The 18,282-nt window shown below is 38.4% G+C and overlaps 1 protein-coding gene across 4 annotated transcripts in view; it reads right to left on the bottom strand.

The window, feature by feature from the left end:
• Window positions 1-678: 678 nt before the first annotated feature.
• The window catches only part of CCDC71 (coiled-coil domain containing 71), a 32,442-nt gene continuing 14,838 nt past the window's right edge, over window positions 679-18,282 (bottom strand). For all 4 annotated transcript variants that reach the window (XM_053720707.1, XM_053720706.1, XM_053720710.1 and 1 more), the window contains one exon: window positions 679-6,179. In XM_053720707.1, coding sequence (XP_053576682.1) covers window positions 5,015-6,121 — 1,107 coding nt within the window. In that variant the 5' untranslated portion in view covers window positions 6,122-6,179 and the 3' untranslated portion in view covers window positions 679-5,014. The remainder of the gene's footprint in view (window positions 6,180-18,282) is intronic.

Genomic DNA, 18,282 nt, shown 5'->3' with positions numbered 1-18,282 from the left:
GCACAAACGCCACCTGGTCACGATGCATTATATAGGGCAAATAGGGTTTAATCTAGCAGCAAGTATTTTAGCAAGTAGTTTCAGACCTATGTTTAATAACGATATCGGCCTAAAATGACAGTGTTGGGTTATTTACCAGGTTTGGATAATACTGAAATATTTGCTTGAAGCATGGTGTCTAGCAATCAAATTTGTTACGGTATTTGGTTAAAGAAGGAAGTGATGTAAGGAGTGAGAAGTTCCAAAAATGTTTTATAGTATAACCCGGAAAATCCATCTGGTCCAGGGGCTTTGTTAGGTTTTAGATTAGAACTAAGAAAGTAGGTAGATACTTGTGCTGTAGAAGCGTTACTAAAAGCAGGGTACAAAAGATAGGGGATCCATTATTCCCCCAGAAAAATAGAACAAAGACAGGTGGTCTCTTTTGCAAGAAAGTGAGCAGAAAGGGCTACAATTTCTCTACAGATGCTGTTTTTTTTTGTTTTTTTTTAAATCCATTATACATTATATGAAGCAAACTTGCCAACATTTTACTTTTTCTTTGTAAAAAAATCTAAATAAATCAAAACAAAACTTTTTGGCTCTAGCTTAATATAGTAGATAACATTTAACATAAATGTTGCATTGTACAAAACAGAAAATACTTGTGTAATTGTTCCAAACACGCTAATTCTGCAATGACCAAGTATGACGTTTTATTTATTTTACAAGCAAACAATGCATGTGAGAGTTGAAGTCAATTTACACAAAGTAAATAATGCAAATAACTTAGAAAAAAATACTTTTTGGAAATAACACACTTCATCCTTGATTAACACTGTGAATGCAAAATTTAGCATAAAACAAAAATGTATTGATATGGTAGTAACCTGCATCAGAGTACAGACAACCTTTATCTAGTGAGCCTCCCAACTGCCAGAGATGAGCAAACGGACATGGCAAAATAGGTTACAAAAGAAGGGTAGCTACACGGCAGATCTCAATACAACAGGACCTTATTCCTGCAAATTCTGGGACAGACAGCTAAGACGGAAAGAAACCGTCAAAGGGGCCTTCTTTAAAGGAGCAGTAAACATAAAATTTTCAATCATTGTATACTAAGATTGTGTCTTAATTATTTTAAGCCTATAAAATCCACTTTTTAGCTGCCATAGCAATAGAAAGTTTTAACTTCAAAGGGGCATAAATCCCAACGTTTTTCTTTCATGATGCAGGCAGAACATCAGAATGGGCCAGGTGTCAGCCTTCTCATTGGTTCTGCCCACTGCTGAAAAACAAAAGTACAGAGTTCAGGTGTTGACAGGATACAGCTTCACAGATTGCTGGTTAAAAGGTAAAAATGCTATTTCCTAGGGCAGCTACGAATATCATTTATAACTGAACCAACACACATTCAATAGAATATAATGACCCCCTCACCTTATGAATATTAACTGAACATATACTGATATATCATAGTTGGAAACTATAATATAAAAATCAAACAAAAACAGACTCAAATTACTCAGACCCTATAGATTTCAATTCTGCATAAACCATTACTCAGACCCTATAGATTTCAATTCTGCATAAACTCATACACAATTTAGGCTGTTAAAAGTGAACAGGTTAGCCCTAGCTCAGCTTGCAACGGTACCTCACCAGACAGCACAGAGTATTGATTGGCTAAGTAGATTTGCTTAACTTTTGTATATCAGGACACAATATTGTTGATGGTCAGGAGATGCACTGCTGGTATACACCATCTAACTTGATATTAAAGTGTTCTAACAAAAGCAGCACATCTAAATATCAAATAATTAATAGGTATTTGGATGCTTAGTTAACATTTAAAGGGACACTGAACAAAAAAATGTTTCTTTTGTGATTCAGATAGAGCATGCAATTTTAAACAACTTTCTAATTTACTTCTATTATCAATTTTTCTTCGTTCTCTTGCTTTCTTTATTTGAAAAAGAAGGCATCTAAGCTATTTTTTGGTTCAGAACCATGGAAAGCACTTGTTTATTGGTAGGTGAATCTACCCACCAATCAGCAAGAATACAGTGTGTTCACCAAAAGTGGGCCGGCATCTAAACTTACATTCTTGCCTTTCAAATAAAGATACAAAGAATGAAGAAAATTTGATAATAGGAGTAAATTAGAAAGTTGCTTAAAATTGCATGAGCTATGTGAATCACGATAGAAAACATTTGGGTTCAGTGTCCTTTTAAAGGAAGGAGGCAGCAGCCGCTTGTGGTGTTTGGCTCTTTTCGGAGCCGGTCTCCTCCTCCTGAAAGTGCAAAAAACTAAGATCTGGATTTGAACAGTACGTAGTGTGATGCACTTCCAAAGATGGAATATGGCTCAGAAAACAGCCAAAGCAGCCACCTTCTTTTGTATTCGGAAGCTATCGAATCATCTGAATGCCCACCCCTAATTAAAGCAATATAATTTATGTAACACAAGTGCGTTCAGTTGTTGCGCTGGCCGTTTATAAAAACAAGTCTCATACCGACAGTTCAGGGTCCATTTAGCACCAGAGATCAACATCATAAAGCAATGAGAAGAGAGGGCTGTCAAATAGGTTAGCAGTCAGGTCCCTACCTATAAAGTGGCGGCATACAGTGATTTAGTGCTGCAGAATAACAGAGATCGGTGTATTGTTATACAGGGTTACCTAGGCCGGGGGATGACAAATGCATTTTTTTGTTTTACCAGAGTATTGAGGAGCTAATTTTGAAAGCTTTGTTTTAGAAGTCTTGAAAAAGAACTGTATATAGCTATATGAAGCCATGGCCCCACCTTCTAGGATTTGTCAAGACCAGCCCTAGGTTGTCTAAAAAGGACATTTTACACACACACATATACATATATATATATATATATATATATATATATATATATATACACATATACATATATATATATTTTAAAAACAAATAATTACAAAGCTTTCGTTAGCGGTTTACTTTTTTCAAACCCTCATCTGCGATTACACATTTTTGTGCTAAGAGTTGCACACCTTGCATGCACCCCTGACACGGCAAAATAGGATACAGATGGCAAGGTTAGTATACATTGTATAATCCAATCACAGGCCACATCTTCATAGGGAATAGATATACTTTTTTGTTTGCTAGATTGTTTTTTTTTGTTTTTTTTTAGACATTTCTGGAAATGACAAGTGGGTGCTGGTAGCATCGTGTATACAAATACACTGTGGTTTTGTGCACATCAATACTCACAAATCAGTTTACGAAAGGTGATATTTATGGCAGGCTATTTCAGAATTGAATAGTTTAATTTTAGAGATAAGACATTTGACATTTAAGAGATATTGATGAATAGCAGCTACGTTACTTTCTACTTAAATATTACAACTGTATTCCATATGCTCTAAGACTGATTATGCACAACAGACATTTATTCCCAGTGATACGCATCCAGACACACTTAAAAGCCAAATACGGAACCACTAAGTAAGCAAGACCAGTGCATTTATAACGTTTTGCACTTCTGTTAGGAGAAAAATTAAAAAAAATATCATCTGAATCTAAGGTAGTGACCCTTATAAGGGAAATTCTTACACCAAAAATAATATCCCGAGATTATCACTTACCTTAATCAATTAAATAGAATAGCCAAGTTAAAGTGATTGTAAACTTCACAACACTATTACTTGTCCCCTGTTCCAGTGCAATTTTACAAAAAGATAGATATCTCTATCTATATCTTAACCACCACAAAATATTTGGCATTATCAGCACATTAGAGTCATGGTACCCATGAAATAAAGAACTATGTAAGCCTGGTGTTCAAGGAACCAAGCCTCAGCATGAGTTGTCAAATTTATTTCAAGTTTAGGAGACAGAAATACTAAGGAAGCCTGAATCCTAAGGATTCTTGTTTGTTTAGAAATTTAAATTAAATAAGAAAATTGCTAAGCTGGGTACAGATGGTGCTTAATAGCCCACCCTATGGGATGGTACCCACCCAGGGAGCAGCTTCTCTGTTTATAACTTACATAAAATTTGTCAACTCGTGACACAAAAATATTTAATATAGCATTGGCGAGATCATTACAGAGCTCATGGATATGGTAAGTGTAATTTCGAATACATTCTTTATGGTTGGAAGAATTCCTTTAAACCACATTCAGTTTGGACAGGTTTATAAAAATGCATACATTAGAAATTTGTATAAAAACTGAAGGGCTCAATCTTAGATAAAAATAAAGTACAAAAATGTAGCTTCTTTCTAAAGACTTCTTAGTAAAGAAATATATATGTATATTAATAGATTTCCTTATTACAGCAGATCAGTTTTGCTCTAACAAGACTATGTACTTAAAGAAACATTAAACACTAAGTACATTTTATAATCATAGTGCTGAAGATATTTCCTTCCTTCTCTAATCATGGGTGCTGCCATGTTGAAATTTGTTTCAGTGCCGACATGTTTGGGCATGTACAGCAACTGTCCTTCAGACACCTGCAGTGCCACAATAGAGGCACCCATGATTAGAGAGGTGCATTAAATGCATTTAGTGTCCCTTTAAAAAGGTCTAGCAAGGATAGCTCTAGAAATGGTTGAGCGGAAAAGAAATTAAATAAAAAATTTCAGAATGATTGCAAAAATGAAGGTGCCTACAACACCAAAGAAGGGCACCTGTAACGGGATCACAAAAATAAAAATCAATATAGAAGTTGAAGCAAAATATCACAGTGCATATACCTTATGAACATGGTTTGAACTATTGCACAAAATATACATATTGCCATGTGCTATACAGCATTACCGTTTCCAAAAAGACTCAACCCTATTTTATCAGCATCACTTTCCATGGACATGGCTGTTTTTTGTTTCCCTTAAAAGGTTCATGTGCCGATTAAAAAAAAACAACAAAAAAACAGTAAAGGAGCCACAGAACAAGGATTTTAACAATCCGCAGAGATTATTGTTTGTAGTCATATCTGCTAAACTTCAGAAATAAAAATCTAAATGTTCTTCATCCTCTTAACATGGAAAATTATTAATGGACAGAAAAAGACAATGGGTGGAGTTTGATTACAGGAGAGAGATTTAACTGTAAAATTTTTTGTGCCTTTCTCCTGACTTCATCGGCAGAAGAGCATTTATTAATTTTTATGACCTTAGACCTCAGCATATTGTATTTGTCTACATTCAGAGTTGACCTTCTCACCAACGGAACTAACATTCTCATTTTCTTTTCAGGTGGAACGTGTCTTACATCTTCCCCTAGTTTTCTTTTTTTGTCAGAGCCAGATTGTTTCTTTTGGGCTTCTTTATTTTGTACTTTCCCAACATTTGTTTTTGCTTTACAGTTATGGTTTGTTTGGATTATGCCACTACAGGTCTTAGTGTTATTAAGGAGTTGCATGTTTAATATGCCAGAGGCTTTGCACGAGTTGTTCTCTTTTAAAATTCCGCCATTAGGTCCTATTAAAATTTTTCCATTTAGAATTTTAAAGTGATTTCCAGAAGTAGGTGTAGATTTTTTGGAATTATGTTGTGACACTTCTGTGATTCTCTTTCCCGTTGAAGACTTTTTTTTTGAAGAAGCACCTACAGAATGTTTAAGCTTTGTTTCCAATGGAACCAGGGCTTCCAGGACCACAGACAACCTCATGGCAGGGTAAACACCAGGATACATATGGGATGGAAAGCCCACTGTTGTAGACTTGGATTTACCATATTCAGACTGTTTTAAAGAACGCAACAGCAAGTTTGTGGAATGTTTAGAGGAATGTTTTGTTCCAGCTTTAGCAGAGTTTACAGATATGGCAACCGATGTATTGGACACTTTACTTGTTGAGGTTTTTGATTGGTTTTTGGCAGGTACAGAAACCATTTTAGGAGCACATTTTGCTTGAGGGGGAGCATTTGCAGTAGTAGAATTATAACCATATACATCTTTACTGCTTAAAATAGTTGGCTGAAAGCCTTCCTCTCTTAGCCCTTGCAGAAAAGTTACCAGCTGCGTTTCAGTGTCAGTCAGATCTTTAGACATTGGATTGAAAACCCTCAGAGCTTCCTCAAGCGCTATCTGTCCTGCAGAGGAGAGTCGTGACCAAGAATGAACAGCCTTTTCCTCCATATGATCCACTTCAACATTCATGACATTAGGTTATGTAAACCTTTGCAAGTTTCTGAACGATTAAGTCTTTGTTGAGAATCTGAAAAGTATGCATAAAATAGTTACAAACTTCATCCCAAAGACTGTACATACTACATAGCTTGACACATTTATATTAAGTTATTAAAGCATTTACTTATAAGGCCTTGCTTGCATAAGTAATTATCCTCATGTGCACACTTTTGTTACATGACACCACAAGGTATGGAGTAGGACACTGATAAGGGGGGGGTGGAGCAGGTTAAACTTGGCAACACTAAAGTAAGTAATTTTACAGATTTTGGAAATTTTATTAAAATACTTCCCCCCCCCCCCCCCCCACACACACACCGTTTTACCTCAGTTGACCCTTCTATAATATGCACATAACACTTATTCCCCTCCCCCAACATTCACTGTGATCAGTGTAAAGAATAACACTATATAGTACAAATCCTGTTACCATGAACTAAATACAGGCTGTATATTGCACCTTCTCACACCCGCACATCTGACATTGCAGAGTCTCCCAAAGAGCAGGTGCCCCTCTCACCCTGCCCAAAGGGCAAACCTGGGTGAACGCAAGGTATATTATCAGTTATTTGTAGAGCGCCAACAGATAACTAAGCTATAAAAATAGTTGTAATATGCAAGGTAGTAGCATGTATAGAAGACAAATGGGTAGAGGACCCTGCCAAGAGTTGAAATATTGTAAATCAGCACTCATGAAGGTAGTTGGGCTCATAGACGAACGTGCTAAGGTAGGTTCAAGGGGATGACAAAAGGAGAGGAACTGAGGGAAGAAAATGTTAGTGCATATTGTATGCATCCCTGAACAGTAAAGTCTTTAAGGAGCGCTTGAAACTTTGAAAAATAGGGCAGAGTCTTGTGGAGAGAGGCAAGGAATTCCACAATAGGGGGCATTCTGGAGACATCCTGCAAACGGGAATGTGCAGAAGTAACGAGAGAGGGGAAGGAGGTCACAAGCAGGGCAAAAGGGAAGGTAGGGAGAATATCTGGAGACGAAGTCTGAGATACAGGGGGGGGGGGGGGGAAGCAGTGTTATTGAGGGCCATGAATGTCAGTCAGGATTTTGTGTTTTATTCAGGAGGCTTGAAGACGACAGTTAAAGGGACACTGAAACCCAAAAAAAAATTTTGTGATTTAGATAGAGCAGGCAATTTTAAGCATCTTTCTAATTTACTAATGTTCTTCATTCGCTTGGTATCTTTATTTGAAATGCAAGAATGTAAGTTTAGATGCCAGCCCTTTTTTGGTACCTGGGTTGTTCTTGCTGATTGGTGGATAAATTCATCCGATAAAGTGCTGTCCAGAATCCTGAACCCAAAAAAGGAAATTTATGCTTACCCGATAAATGTATTTCTTTTACGATATGACAAGTCCACGGATTTCATCCTTACTTATGGGATTAAATCTCCTGTTAGCAGGAAGTGGCAAAGAGCACCACAGCAGATGATATAGAGATCTCTCGATATATATACTCCCTTTCCTCCCACCCCATATATCCTCCCTTCCCTCCCACCCCAGTCATTCGACCGAAGTTAAGAAGAGAAAGGAAAAGCCAAAGGTGCAGAGGTGACTGAAGTTTAACAAAAATAAATACCTGTCTTAGAAATGACAGGGTGGGCCGTGGACTCGTATCGTAAAAGAAATAAATTTATCAGGTTAGCATAAATTTCCTTTTCTTTTACAAGATATGACGAGTCCACAGATTTCATCCTTACTTATGGGATACAATACCAAAGCTATAGGACACTGATGAAAGGGAGGGACAAGACAGGAACCTAAACAGAAGGCACCACTGCTTGAAGAACCTTTCTCCCAAAACCAGCCTCAGAAGAAGCAAAAGTATAAAATTTGTAAAAAAAAAAAAAAAAAAAAAAAAGACGACCAAGTTGCAGCCTTGCAAATCTGTTCAACAGAAGCATCGTTTTTAAATGCCCATGAGGAAGCCACAGCCCTAGTAGAATGAGCCATAATTCTTTCAAGAGACTGCTGTCCAGCAGTCTCATATTCCAGACGGATGATACTCTTCAGCCAAAAAGAAAGAGGTAGCCGTAGCTTTCTGGCCTCTACGCTTTCCAGAAAAAACAAATAATGAAGATGATTGATGAAATTCTTTAGTCGTCTGCAAGTAAAACTTCAGGGCACGGACCACGTCCAAATTATGCAACAGACGCTCCTTCTTAGAAGAAGGGTTAGGACATAATGAAGGAACAACAATTTCCTGATTACTATTCTAATTAGAAACAACCTTAGGAAGGAAACTAGGTTTGGTACGTAAAACCACCTTATTAGAATGGAAGATACGATAAGGCGAGTCACATTGTAACGCTGAAAGCTCAAACTCTACGAGCAGAAGAAATAGCAACCAAAAATAAAGCTTTCCAAGATAACAACTTAATATCTATGGAATGCATGGGTTCAAACGGAACCCCTTGAAGAACATTAAGAACTAGATGCAAACTCCAGGGTGGAGCAATTGGTCTAAACAAAGTCTATTTCTGGTTAGCGCCTGACAAAAAGACTGAACGTCTGGAACATCTGCCAAACGTTTGTGTAGCAGAATTGACAAGGCAGAGATGTGTCCCTTTAAGGAACTCGCTGATGACCCTTTCTCCAATCCTTCTTGTAGAAAAGACAGAATCCTGGGAATCCTAACTCTACTCCATGAGTAGCCCTTGGATTCGCACCAATAAAGATATTTACACCATATCTTATGGTAGATCTTTCTAGTAACAGGTTTACGTGCCTGAATCAAAGTATCAATGACCGAATCAGAAAACCCCCGCTTAGATAAAATCAAGTGTTCAATCTCCAAGCAGTCAGTTGCAGAGAAACTAGATTTGGGTGTTGAAAGGGTCCCTGAATGAGAAGGTCCTGCCTCAATGGAAGCTTCCACGGCGGCAGAAAGAACATGTCCACTTGATCTGCATACCAAGTCCTGCGAGGCCACGCAGGCGCGATTATAATTACTGAAGCCCTCTCCTGTTTGATCCGAGCAATCACCCGGGGAAGGAGAGCAAACGGTGGAAACACATAAGCTAGGTTGAACGACCAAGGCACTGCCAAGGCATCCATCAGTTCGGCCTAAGGATCCCTTGACCTGGATCCGTATCTCGGGAGCTTGGCATTCTGACGAGACGCCATCAGATCCAATTCTGGCCTGCCCCATCTGAGAATCACAGTGGCAAAGACCTCCGGATGGAGTTCACACTCCCCTGGATGAAACGTCTGTCTGCTTAAAAAGTCTGCTTCCCAGTTGTCCACTCCTGGGATGTAGATTGCTGACAGATAAGAGTGAGCCTCCGCCCATCGAATTATCTTGGATACTTCTGTCATCGCTAAGGGACTCTGTTTCTCCTTGATGATTGATGTAAGCCACAGTCGTGATGTTGTCCGACTGAAAGCAGATGAATTTGGCCGAAGCCAACTGAGGCCACGCCTGAAGCGCACTGAATATTGCTCTCAATTCCAGAATATTGATTGGAAGTAGAGACTCTGATTGAGTCCACACACCCTGAGCCTTCAGGGAATTCCAGAATGCACCTCAACCTAGTAGGCTGGCGTCCGTTGTCAGTATCACCCATGAGGGTCTGCGGAAGCACGTCCCTTGGGACAGATGATCCGACGACAACCACCAAAGAAGAGAGAGTCTCTTGTCTCCTGATCCAAGTCTATCTGAGGAGACAAATTTGCATAATCTCCATTCCACTGCCTGAGCATGCTCAATTGTAGTTGTCCGAGATGAAAACGAGCAAAAGGAATGATGTCCATTGCCGCCACCATCAATCCTATTACCTCCATGCACTGATGGCCGAGGATTGAACTGAAGGGTTCGGCATGTATTCAGAATCTTTAACTTTCTGACCTCCGTCAAGAAATTTTTCATGGATATGGAATCAGAGTTCCCAAGAAGGGAACCCTTGTCTGTGGAATTAGCGAACTCTTTTCTAGATTCACCTTCCACCCGTGAGTCCTCAGAAAGGACAGAACCATGTCTGTATGACTTTGTCAGATGGTAAGACGTCTGAATCAGAATACCGTCTAGATAAGGCGCCACTGCAATACCCCGCTGCCTGAGAACCGCCAGTAGGGACCCTAGAACCTTCGTGAAGATCCTGGGTGCGGAGGCCAACCAGAAGGGAAGAGCCACTAACTGGAAATGTATGTCCAGGAAGGCAAACCTTAGGAACTGGTGATGATCCCTTTGGATAGGAATATGAAGATATGCATCCTTCAAGTCCACGGTAGTCATATATTGACCCTCCTGGATCAATGGCAGACTTGTTTGAATAGTCTCCATCTAGAAGGATGGGACTCTGAGAAACTTGTTTAGACTTTTTAGATCTAAAATAGGTCGAAACGTGCCCTCTTTTTTGGGGACCACGAAAAGATTTGAGTAAAACCCCTGTCCCAGTATTGGAACGGGACGAATTACTCCCATAGTAGAGGTCTTTTACACAACGTAAGAACGCCTCTCTTTTTATCTGGTCTACAGACAATCGTGAAAGAAGAAACCTCCCCCTTAAGAGAGAATTTTTGAATTCCAGTTGATACCCTTGGGACACTATTTCCAGTGTCCAGGGGTCCTGAACATCTTACCCAAGCCAGGGCAAAGAGAGAAAGTCTGCCCCCTACTAGATCCGGTCCCGGATCGGGGGCCGCCCCTTCATGCTGTCTTGGTAGCAGCAGCGGGCTTCTTGGGTTGTTTACCCTTGTTCCAAGCCTGGTTGGGTCTCCAGACTGGCTTGGCCTGAGCAAAATTCCCTTCCTGTTTAGCGGAAGAAGAGGGGACTCCTTTGAAGTTTCGAAAGGAACGAAAATTATTTTGTTTACCCCTCAATTTAGCTGTTCTATCCTGAGGTAGGAGATGACCCTTACCTCCCGTAATGTCAGAAATGATTTCTTTCAAGACAGGCCCGAATAAGGTTTTTCCTTTGAAAGGAATAGCCAAAAGCTTTGACTTAGATGACACATCAGCAGACCAAGATTTAACCATAACGCTCTAAAATGGCAAATCCTGCATTCTTAGCCGCCAATTTGGCAATCTGAAAGGCGGCATCCGTAATAAAAGAATTAGCCAGCTTAAGGGCTTTAATTCTATCTAAAATTTCCTCTAAAGGAGTCTCAGTCTTAAGAGACTCTTCTAAGGCGTCAAACCAGAAGGCTGCCGCAGTGGTTACTGGTACAATGCAGGCCGTCGGTTGTAAAAGGAACCCCTGATGAATAAATAACTTTAGAAGACCCTCCAATTTCGTATCCATAGGGTCTTTGAAAGCACAACTGTCCTCAATAGGAATAGTTGTATGCTTAGCCAGGGTAGATATAGCTCCCTCCACCTTAGGGACTGTTTGCCAAGAGTCCCGAACAGTGTCAGATATGGGATAAATTTTCTTAAAATTAGGAGGAGAAGGTGAGAACGGGATACCCGGTCTTTCCCATTCCCGCGTAATAATTTCCCAGATTCTCTTTGGAACCGGAAAAGCAGAGTAAGCAGGCACCTCTAAGTATTTGTCCATCTTACACAATTTCTCTGGTGGTACCACAATAGAATCGCTAAAACCTCCTGAAGCAACAGGCGGAGGTGTTTAAGCTTAAATCTAAAGGACATGACGTCTGAATCCGTTTGAGGTAACACTTCCCGAATCGGAAAGTTCCCCCTCAGACAGAAGTTCCCTGACCCCAATTCAGATCCCTGTGAGGGTACATCGGAAATAGCCAACAAAGCATCAGAAGTTGCAGTATTCACAATGACTTCTGCCCTGCTGCGTTTGCCCTGTAATACTGGCAACTTAGATAAAACCTCTGTATGGGTAGATGACATAACGGCAGCCATATCCTGCAGAGTAAATGAAGTAGATGCGGTTGAAGAACTCGGCGTCGCTTGGGTGGGTGTTAAAGGTTGTAACGCTTGGGGAGAATTTGGCGGCATACCCTAATTCTCATCAGACTGAGAATCATCCTTAGGCACACTTTCCTTAAAGAAAATTTGCTCTTTACATTGTAAGGCCCTCTCAGTACATGAGGGACAAAAAGTAAGAGGGGGTTCCACAATGGCATTTAAACACATAGAACAAGTAGTTTCCTCAAGTTCAGACATGTTAAACAGTCTAGCAATAATAGTCGTTTTATGCTTGATATATTGTACTCCGAAGTAAAAAACATATACAAAAATGTTTTAACTAAAAAATGTACTGCGCCTTTAAATAATAAAAGCGCAACAATTTTTCTGTTAGACAACACAACTTTTTCAGCAATAAAAGATGCCCTTATGTGCCCAAAATAGCTATACGATATTGCACCACTTGTTAGGATATGGTATATATCAATTATATAACAAATTATCAGTATATTAACATATATTAATTTCTATTAATACCGGCCCCTGCGGCACCTACCTGCCCCCAGATCACACTGAAGACAACGGTCACAAGTCTATCTGCACCGTCGGGTACAAAAACTGAGTTAGGCCCCACCGGAGCCTCAGAACCTTACTGCAGTCCGGAAAATACACTGCGCGGTAAAGCGTGCAAAAATAGGCCTGCCCACCGTGGGCGTAAATCTTAGCCTTTACAGAGACCCGCATGGGTTGAAAAAAATAAACATGGCTGTTCAAATATATAATAAGCCATGTGCCCTCTTATTAATACACAAGCACAACACAGAGATATATCCCCTGTCAAGCCAACTAACACTGCATCATAACAGCAGCCAGCAACCGCTCCCAGCTTCAGCCCATTGAAATTTAAAGTGAAACACCAACACATTTTCAAATGAAGAAAATAAAAGGGAATTCCGGGTACACCATTTCTTTTTACTATAGTGTATACGGATTACCCTCCCCAGATAAGGAATAATGTCAGCCTGTTCTGATGTATCAAGTCTCCCCAGAAACAAAAGACTGAACATACCTCAATGCTGCTTGTAGCATGACAGTTCTCCACACTGAAGATGTTTCATTACTCTACCTTCAACTGCTCTGTGGGAGCCAGCATGGATCTTAGATTGCTTTTGCCAAGATCATCAACATCAGGGTAGAAAATTAAAATGTCTCCACTCCTCTTGGAAGATATAAACTGACGATTTCTCCCTGAGAAAAATAGTACTCACTGGCACCATTTTAAAATAAAAAAAAACTTCTTGATTGAAGAATCTAAACTAACACTTCACTTTACCTCTTCCTATCACTGACACAGGCAAAGAGAATGACTGGGGTGGGAGGGAAGGGAGGATATATATATATATATATATATATATATATATATATATATATATATATATATATATATATATATATATATATATATATATATATATATATATATATATATATATATATATATCTGCTGTGATGCTCTTTGCCACTTCCTGCTAACAGGAGATTTAATCCCATAAGGACTTGTCATATCTTGTAAAAGAAAAAGCTTAGATGCCTTATTTTTCAAATAAAGATAGCAAGAGAACAAAGGCAAATTGATAATAGGAGTAAATTAGAAAGTTGCTTAAAATTGCTGCTCTATCTGAATTACAAGAAAAAAAATGGGTTCAGTGTCCCTTTAAGAAATTGGCAGAGAGGTGATGAGCGACATGTAAGGAAGACAAGCCTGGCAGAGGCATTTATTATGGAGTGTAAGGGAGATAGAAGGCAGCTGAGATACCAGAGAGCATGGAGTTACAATAGTCAAAGTGGGAAATGATGAAAAAGTGGATTAAAATCGTAGTTTGACCCAAGATATTGGGCATGTGGGTTTGAGGTAACGATGTCATTCTCAACAGTTATATAAGGTTGGGGGTAGAGACTTTAGAAGAAGTGGGAAAGTAAGGAGCTCAGTTTTGGAGAGATTTAGCTTAAAGTGAAGGTAAAGTTAACCGGTATTGAAAACACCAAATCATCTACCAATAGTAAATTTATGTAGTTGCCAGTTTTTTTTTTTTTTTTTTTTTTATATATTACTGCTTTGGTTTTAAAATTATATATATATATATATATATATATATATATATATATATATATATATATATATATATATATATATATATATATATATATATATTTTATTTCAAATTCCCTATTGTTTCTCACCCGACTCCTCCCGACCCATACTTCCGTGTTCTGCTCTCTACCTTGCTCATAAGCTCGTTCCCTATTTTGAACTAACTTTGAATCTAACTGCGTATGCGCACATTGCCTATGCTGCATTACACAGCGCATGCGATAATCGTATGATACGGTTGCCAGTAAGAAGCCAACGACGTAACTGGTGATTCCCCCAAGTAATTAGGGCGTATGTGCGAAACGGGAGCGTGCGCTGTTCTCTAGAAGAAGAAAAACAAATGGCGCATGCGCAGGTGATTTAAGGGGCGGGTGACGTCAAGGGACGGCCAAAATTTCAATTGGTTCGTCTAACATGATCAATAGAAAGGAAAAAAAATTATACAGGTTGAATTATCGGACGTTATAGGGACACTGAACCCAAACTTTTTCTTTTGTGATTCAGATAGAGCATGCAATTTTAAGCAACTTTCTAGTTTACTCCTATTATCAAATTTTCTTCATTCTCTTGGTATTTTTTTTTGAAATGCAAGAATGTAAGTTTAGATGCCGGCACATTTTTGGTGAACAACCTGGGTTGTTCTTGCTGATTTGTGGATAAATTCATCCACCAATAAACAAGTGCTGTCTAGAGTCCTGAACCAAAAAATTGCTTAGCTGCCTTCTTTTTCAAATAAAGATAGCAAGAGAACGAAGAAAAATAGGAGTAAATTAGAAAGTTGATTAAAATTGCATGCTCTATCTGAATCACAAAAGAAAAAAAAATGGGTTCAGTGTCCCTTTAATAAATTGCACTTGTAAGGCTGATAATGATTTCTACTCACATATATAAAAACTGATGAATGAAACATTGATTTTACACAATTGATGCTATACTGGATAGAGGGTAAGGTAACTTTACCATCAATTTAAGGTAGTGTGAGAACATCCAAGATTAAATATTATGAAGACAGTGACACGAGATAGCAAGGAAGGGGATAGGTCTGGTGCCGAAAGGAAGATTTGGGTATCAGAAAATAAATTATATAACAGGGGTCAACAAATCTGTTAAAAATTTAGGAGCCAGTAAGAATGTTTAGGAGCCAGAAAGTGGTATTTCTATATAGATATATGGAGAATAACCCAAAATGTTAGGAGCCGGGGTAAAATTCTAGAAACCAGTGGCTCCCTGGCTAGTGGGTTTGTCGAGACCCGTTATATAAGATGTTGTTTTACACCTGGTCCCAACCCCTCTACAAACAGTCCCATTTACAGATACAAATATTTAAAAAAAAAAAAAACCTCCAACCTTTTCTGGTCCCAAGCAGTTTGGATAAAGGATTTTCTACCTGTACAAATTTTGTCTTTCAACACTACGCACATTGAAAACCAGCAAAAATTAGACTAATTTAGCTTTCTGGACAGGATAACGATCATTCCAGTAGGTTTAACGGACCAATTTAACTTTCCTACAGCATGTTTCAATTCCAAGCAAAACAAACCCAATAACGAAACAAGGAGGTGCCACATTGTGTGAACAGTATACAGCTCAAAGAAGATAAAACTGCAGATCTTATACTCATACGAATGAGCACACACTTGCTGGTAGGAATCAGTTAAGTTCGAAGCAGTCTGACAGCACACAAAAGAGGGCAAGTGTATCAAATACCAACAGGTAAGGATTACGATTATCTTTTCTCAACAGCCGGAAGTTCACCAAAACAAAGTTTTTTGTTTGTTTTTTTATTTACAAAATAGCGACCAAAGCTTATAGAAGTCCAGATAGCCAATAAGTAGCACTACATGAAACTACCCAATGTTGACCACAGTGCAATGAGAAAGACCAGATAGCCAATGAGTAGCACTACATGAAGCTATGTAGTGTTGACCACAATGCTATCTTGCAGATGTCTGAAGTTTAGATTTTAGCTTTGCTGCCAAAGCGAAAAAAAACTGCTCCTGTACACAGTGCCCTAAATCCCTGCTGGACAAGCTTGTCTTCCACTTCCTTCCATTAATTATGCCATGTACTATCCTTCAAGTATTCATATGCAAAATATATAACCTCTTTTCTGTGAAAGTCCCACGCTACCTGAGCAGTATGCTCTCCACAACCCCTATAACTTAAAGGGACATGAAACCCAAATGTTGAAGCACTTGAAAGTGATGCAGCATGACTGAAAAAAAGCTGACAAGAAAATATCACCTGAACATATCAATGAAAAAAAAAAAAAAAAAAAGAGGATATTTTACCTTTAAAATTTCTTCAGCTCACCAGAGTAAGTGCTCTGTGAACAGTTATACTTAATTTGCTGTCCAGCTGCAAGAAAAAAATATATAAAAAAAAAAAATATCATAGACTATCAGCATCAGCAGTGCTGAGGGCATGCTTAGCTGTGATCTTATGATATTTCATAGTAAACTTCCTTAAAGGGAAACTGAACCCAAATTGTTTCTTTCATGATTCAGATAGAGCATAACATTTTAAGCAACTTTCTAATTTACTCCTATTATCAAATTGTATTTATTTTCTTGGTATCTTTATTTGAAATTCAAGAATGTAAGCTTAGATGCCGGACCATTTTTGGTGAACAACCTGGGTTGTCATTGCCAATTGGTGGATAAATTCATCCACCAATAAAAACATGCTGTCCAGAGGTCTGAAAAAAAAAAAAAAAAAAAAAAAAAAAAAAAAAACGTTTAGATGCCTTCTTTTTCAAATAAAGATAGCAAGAGAACGAAGAAAAATTGATAATAGGAGTAAATTAAAAAGTTGCTTAAAATTGCATGCTCTATCTGAATCACGAAAGAAAGAAAAATTAGGTTCAGTGTCCCTTTAAACTGCCTGCACGATGCACACCCCCTTGCAAGACCTGGGACTAGCATCCTGATTGGCTGCTTAAAGTCTCTTTACAATGGGGAGTGAATACTAAGGAAATTTTTAGGTAAATATCTTCCTTACATAGAGATGTTCAGGTAATATTGTAAGCTTTTTACAGCTATGCTGCATCACTTTCAAGTGCTTTAACATTTGGGTATCATGTCCCGTTAATGTTGATGACTTAAGTACACAGGTTTTTTAAAAAAAAGAAAGAAAAAAATAATTGTATAACACAATTGAGATAAATCATTGTCTTTCAATAAAAGCACACATAAAACAATGATAATGAACCTTTTGGGTTGCACCAAAAAAAAGAAAAAAGGAGGAAGAGGCATAATTAACCCCTTGGGCACCAGGAAAAATCCCCAGATACCAATAATACCTTGGGTGCAAGTAGGAAGAAGGGGGAAAAAAGAAAGTTATTTAACCTATTGACTGCATGGAAAATATGCAACAATGCAACTCCATTCTCCCTTACTCATAATCCACAAACGACGATTTAAAGGTACAGCTTACTAAATTATTTTCTACCAATATAAAACTGCAGAAATTAAAACAATGTTAAAAGAAAGGTTAAAAGTATATGAAACTTAAAAACATTTTATTAAAGCAATTCAAAGATCAATTCAAAGAATACAAATCACTAAATACTTACAATTAAGACTTCTCTTGTTTTTCTGCAATTTTTATAACAATATTGTCCCCTTTCCAGACCCACCGTGGGACTCATAAGAGTCCTATCACGGTGGTCTACCTAGGTAGGGCATTAACAACAATGTGCATGAGCATTTATAGTCTGATGTAGTTGTGTACGTCACCAACAGACCTAAGATGGCCGCTCACCCATAGAGCTACGGCAAACAAAGAGGTTCAAAATTGCAAGTTAGCTGCCAGGGTGCCAACAGGCTATGGGATACAAGTAAAAAATGCGGCACTCGCTAGTCCTTTTAATCCAGTGTATTTAAGAGTAACGTTTTGGGGATACACTACCCTTCCTCTGAGGAAGGGGAGTGTGTCCCTGAAACGTTACACTAATAAATACACTAGATTAAAAGGACCAGCGAGTGCCACATTTTTTACATAAATACTGTATGTCAAACAAGCAAGGTTTATTTAATGTTTTTGGAGATTATCTCTCCTTCATCAGAGAGAATCTCAGAAAACATTAAATAAACCTTGCTTGTTTGATGAGAAAGACCTGCGAGTGCATTACTTGGGAGGAAATAT

The sequence above is a fragment of the Bombina bombina genome, chromosome 7, assembly GCF_027579735.1.
Source record: "Bombina bombina isolate aBomBom1 chromosome 7, aBomBom1.pri, whole genome shotgun sequence".
NCBI lineage: Eukaryota > Metazoa > Chordata > Amphibia > Anura > Bombinatoridae > Bombina > Bombina bombina.
This window is presented reverse-complemented; position numbering and strand designations above follow the sequence as displayed.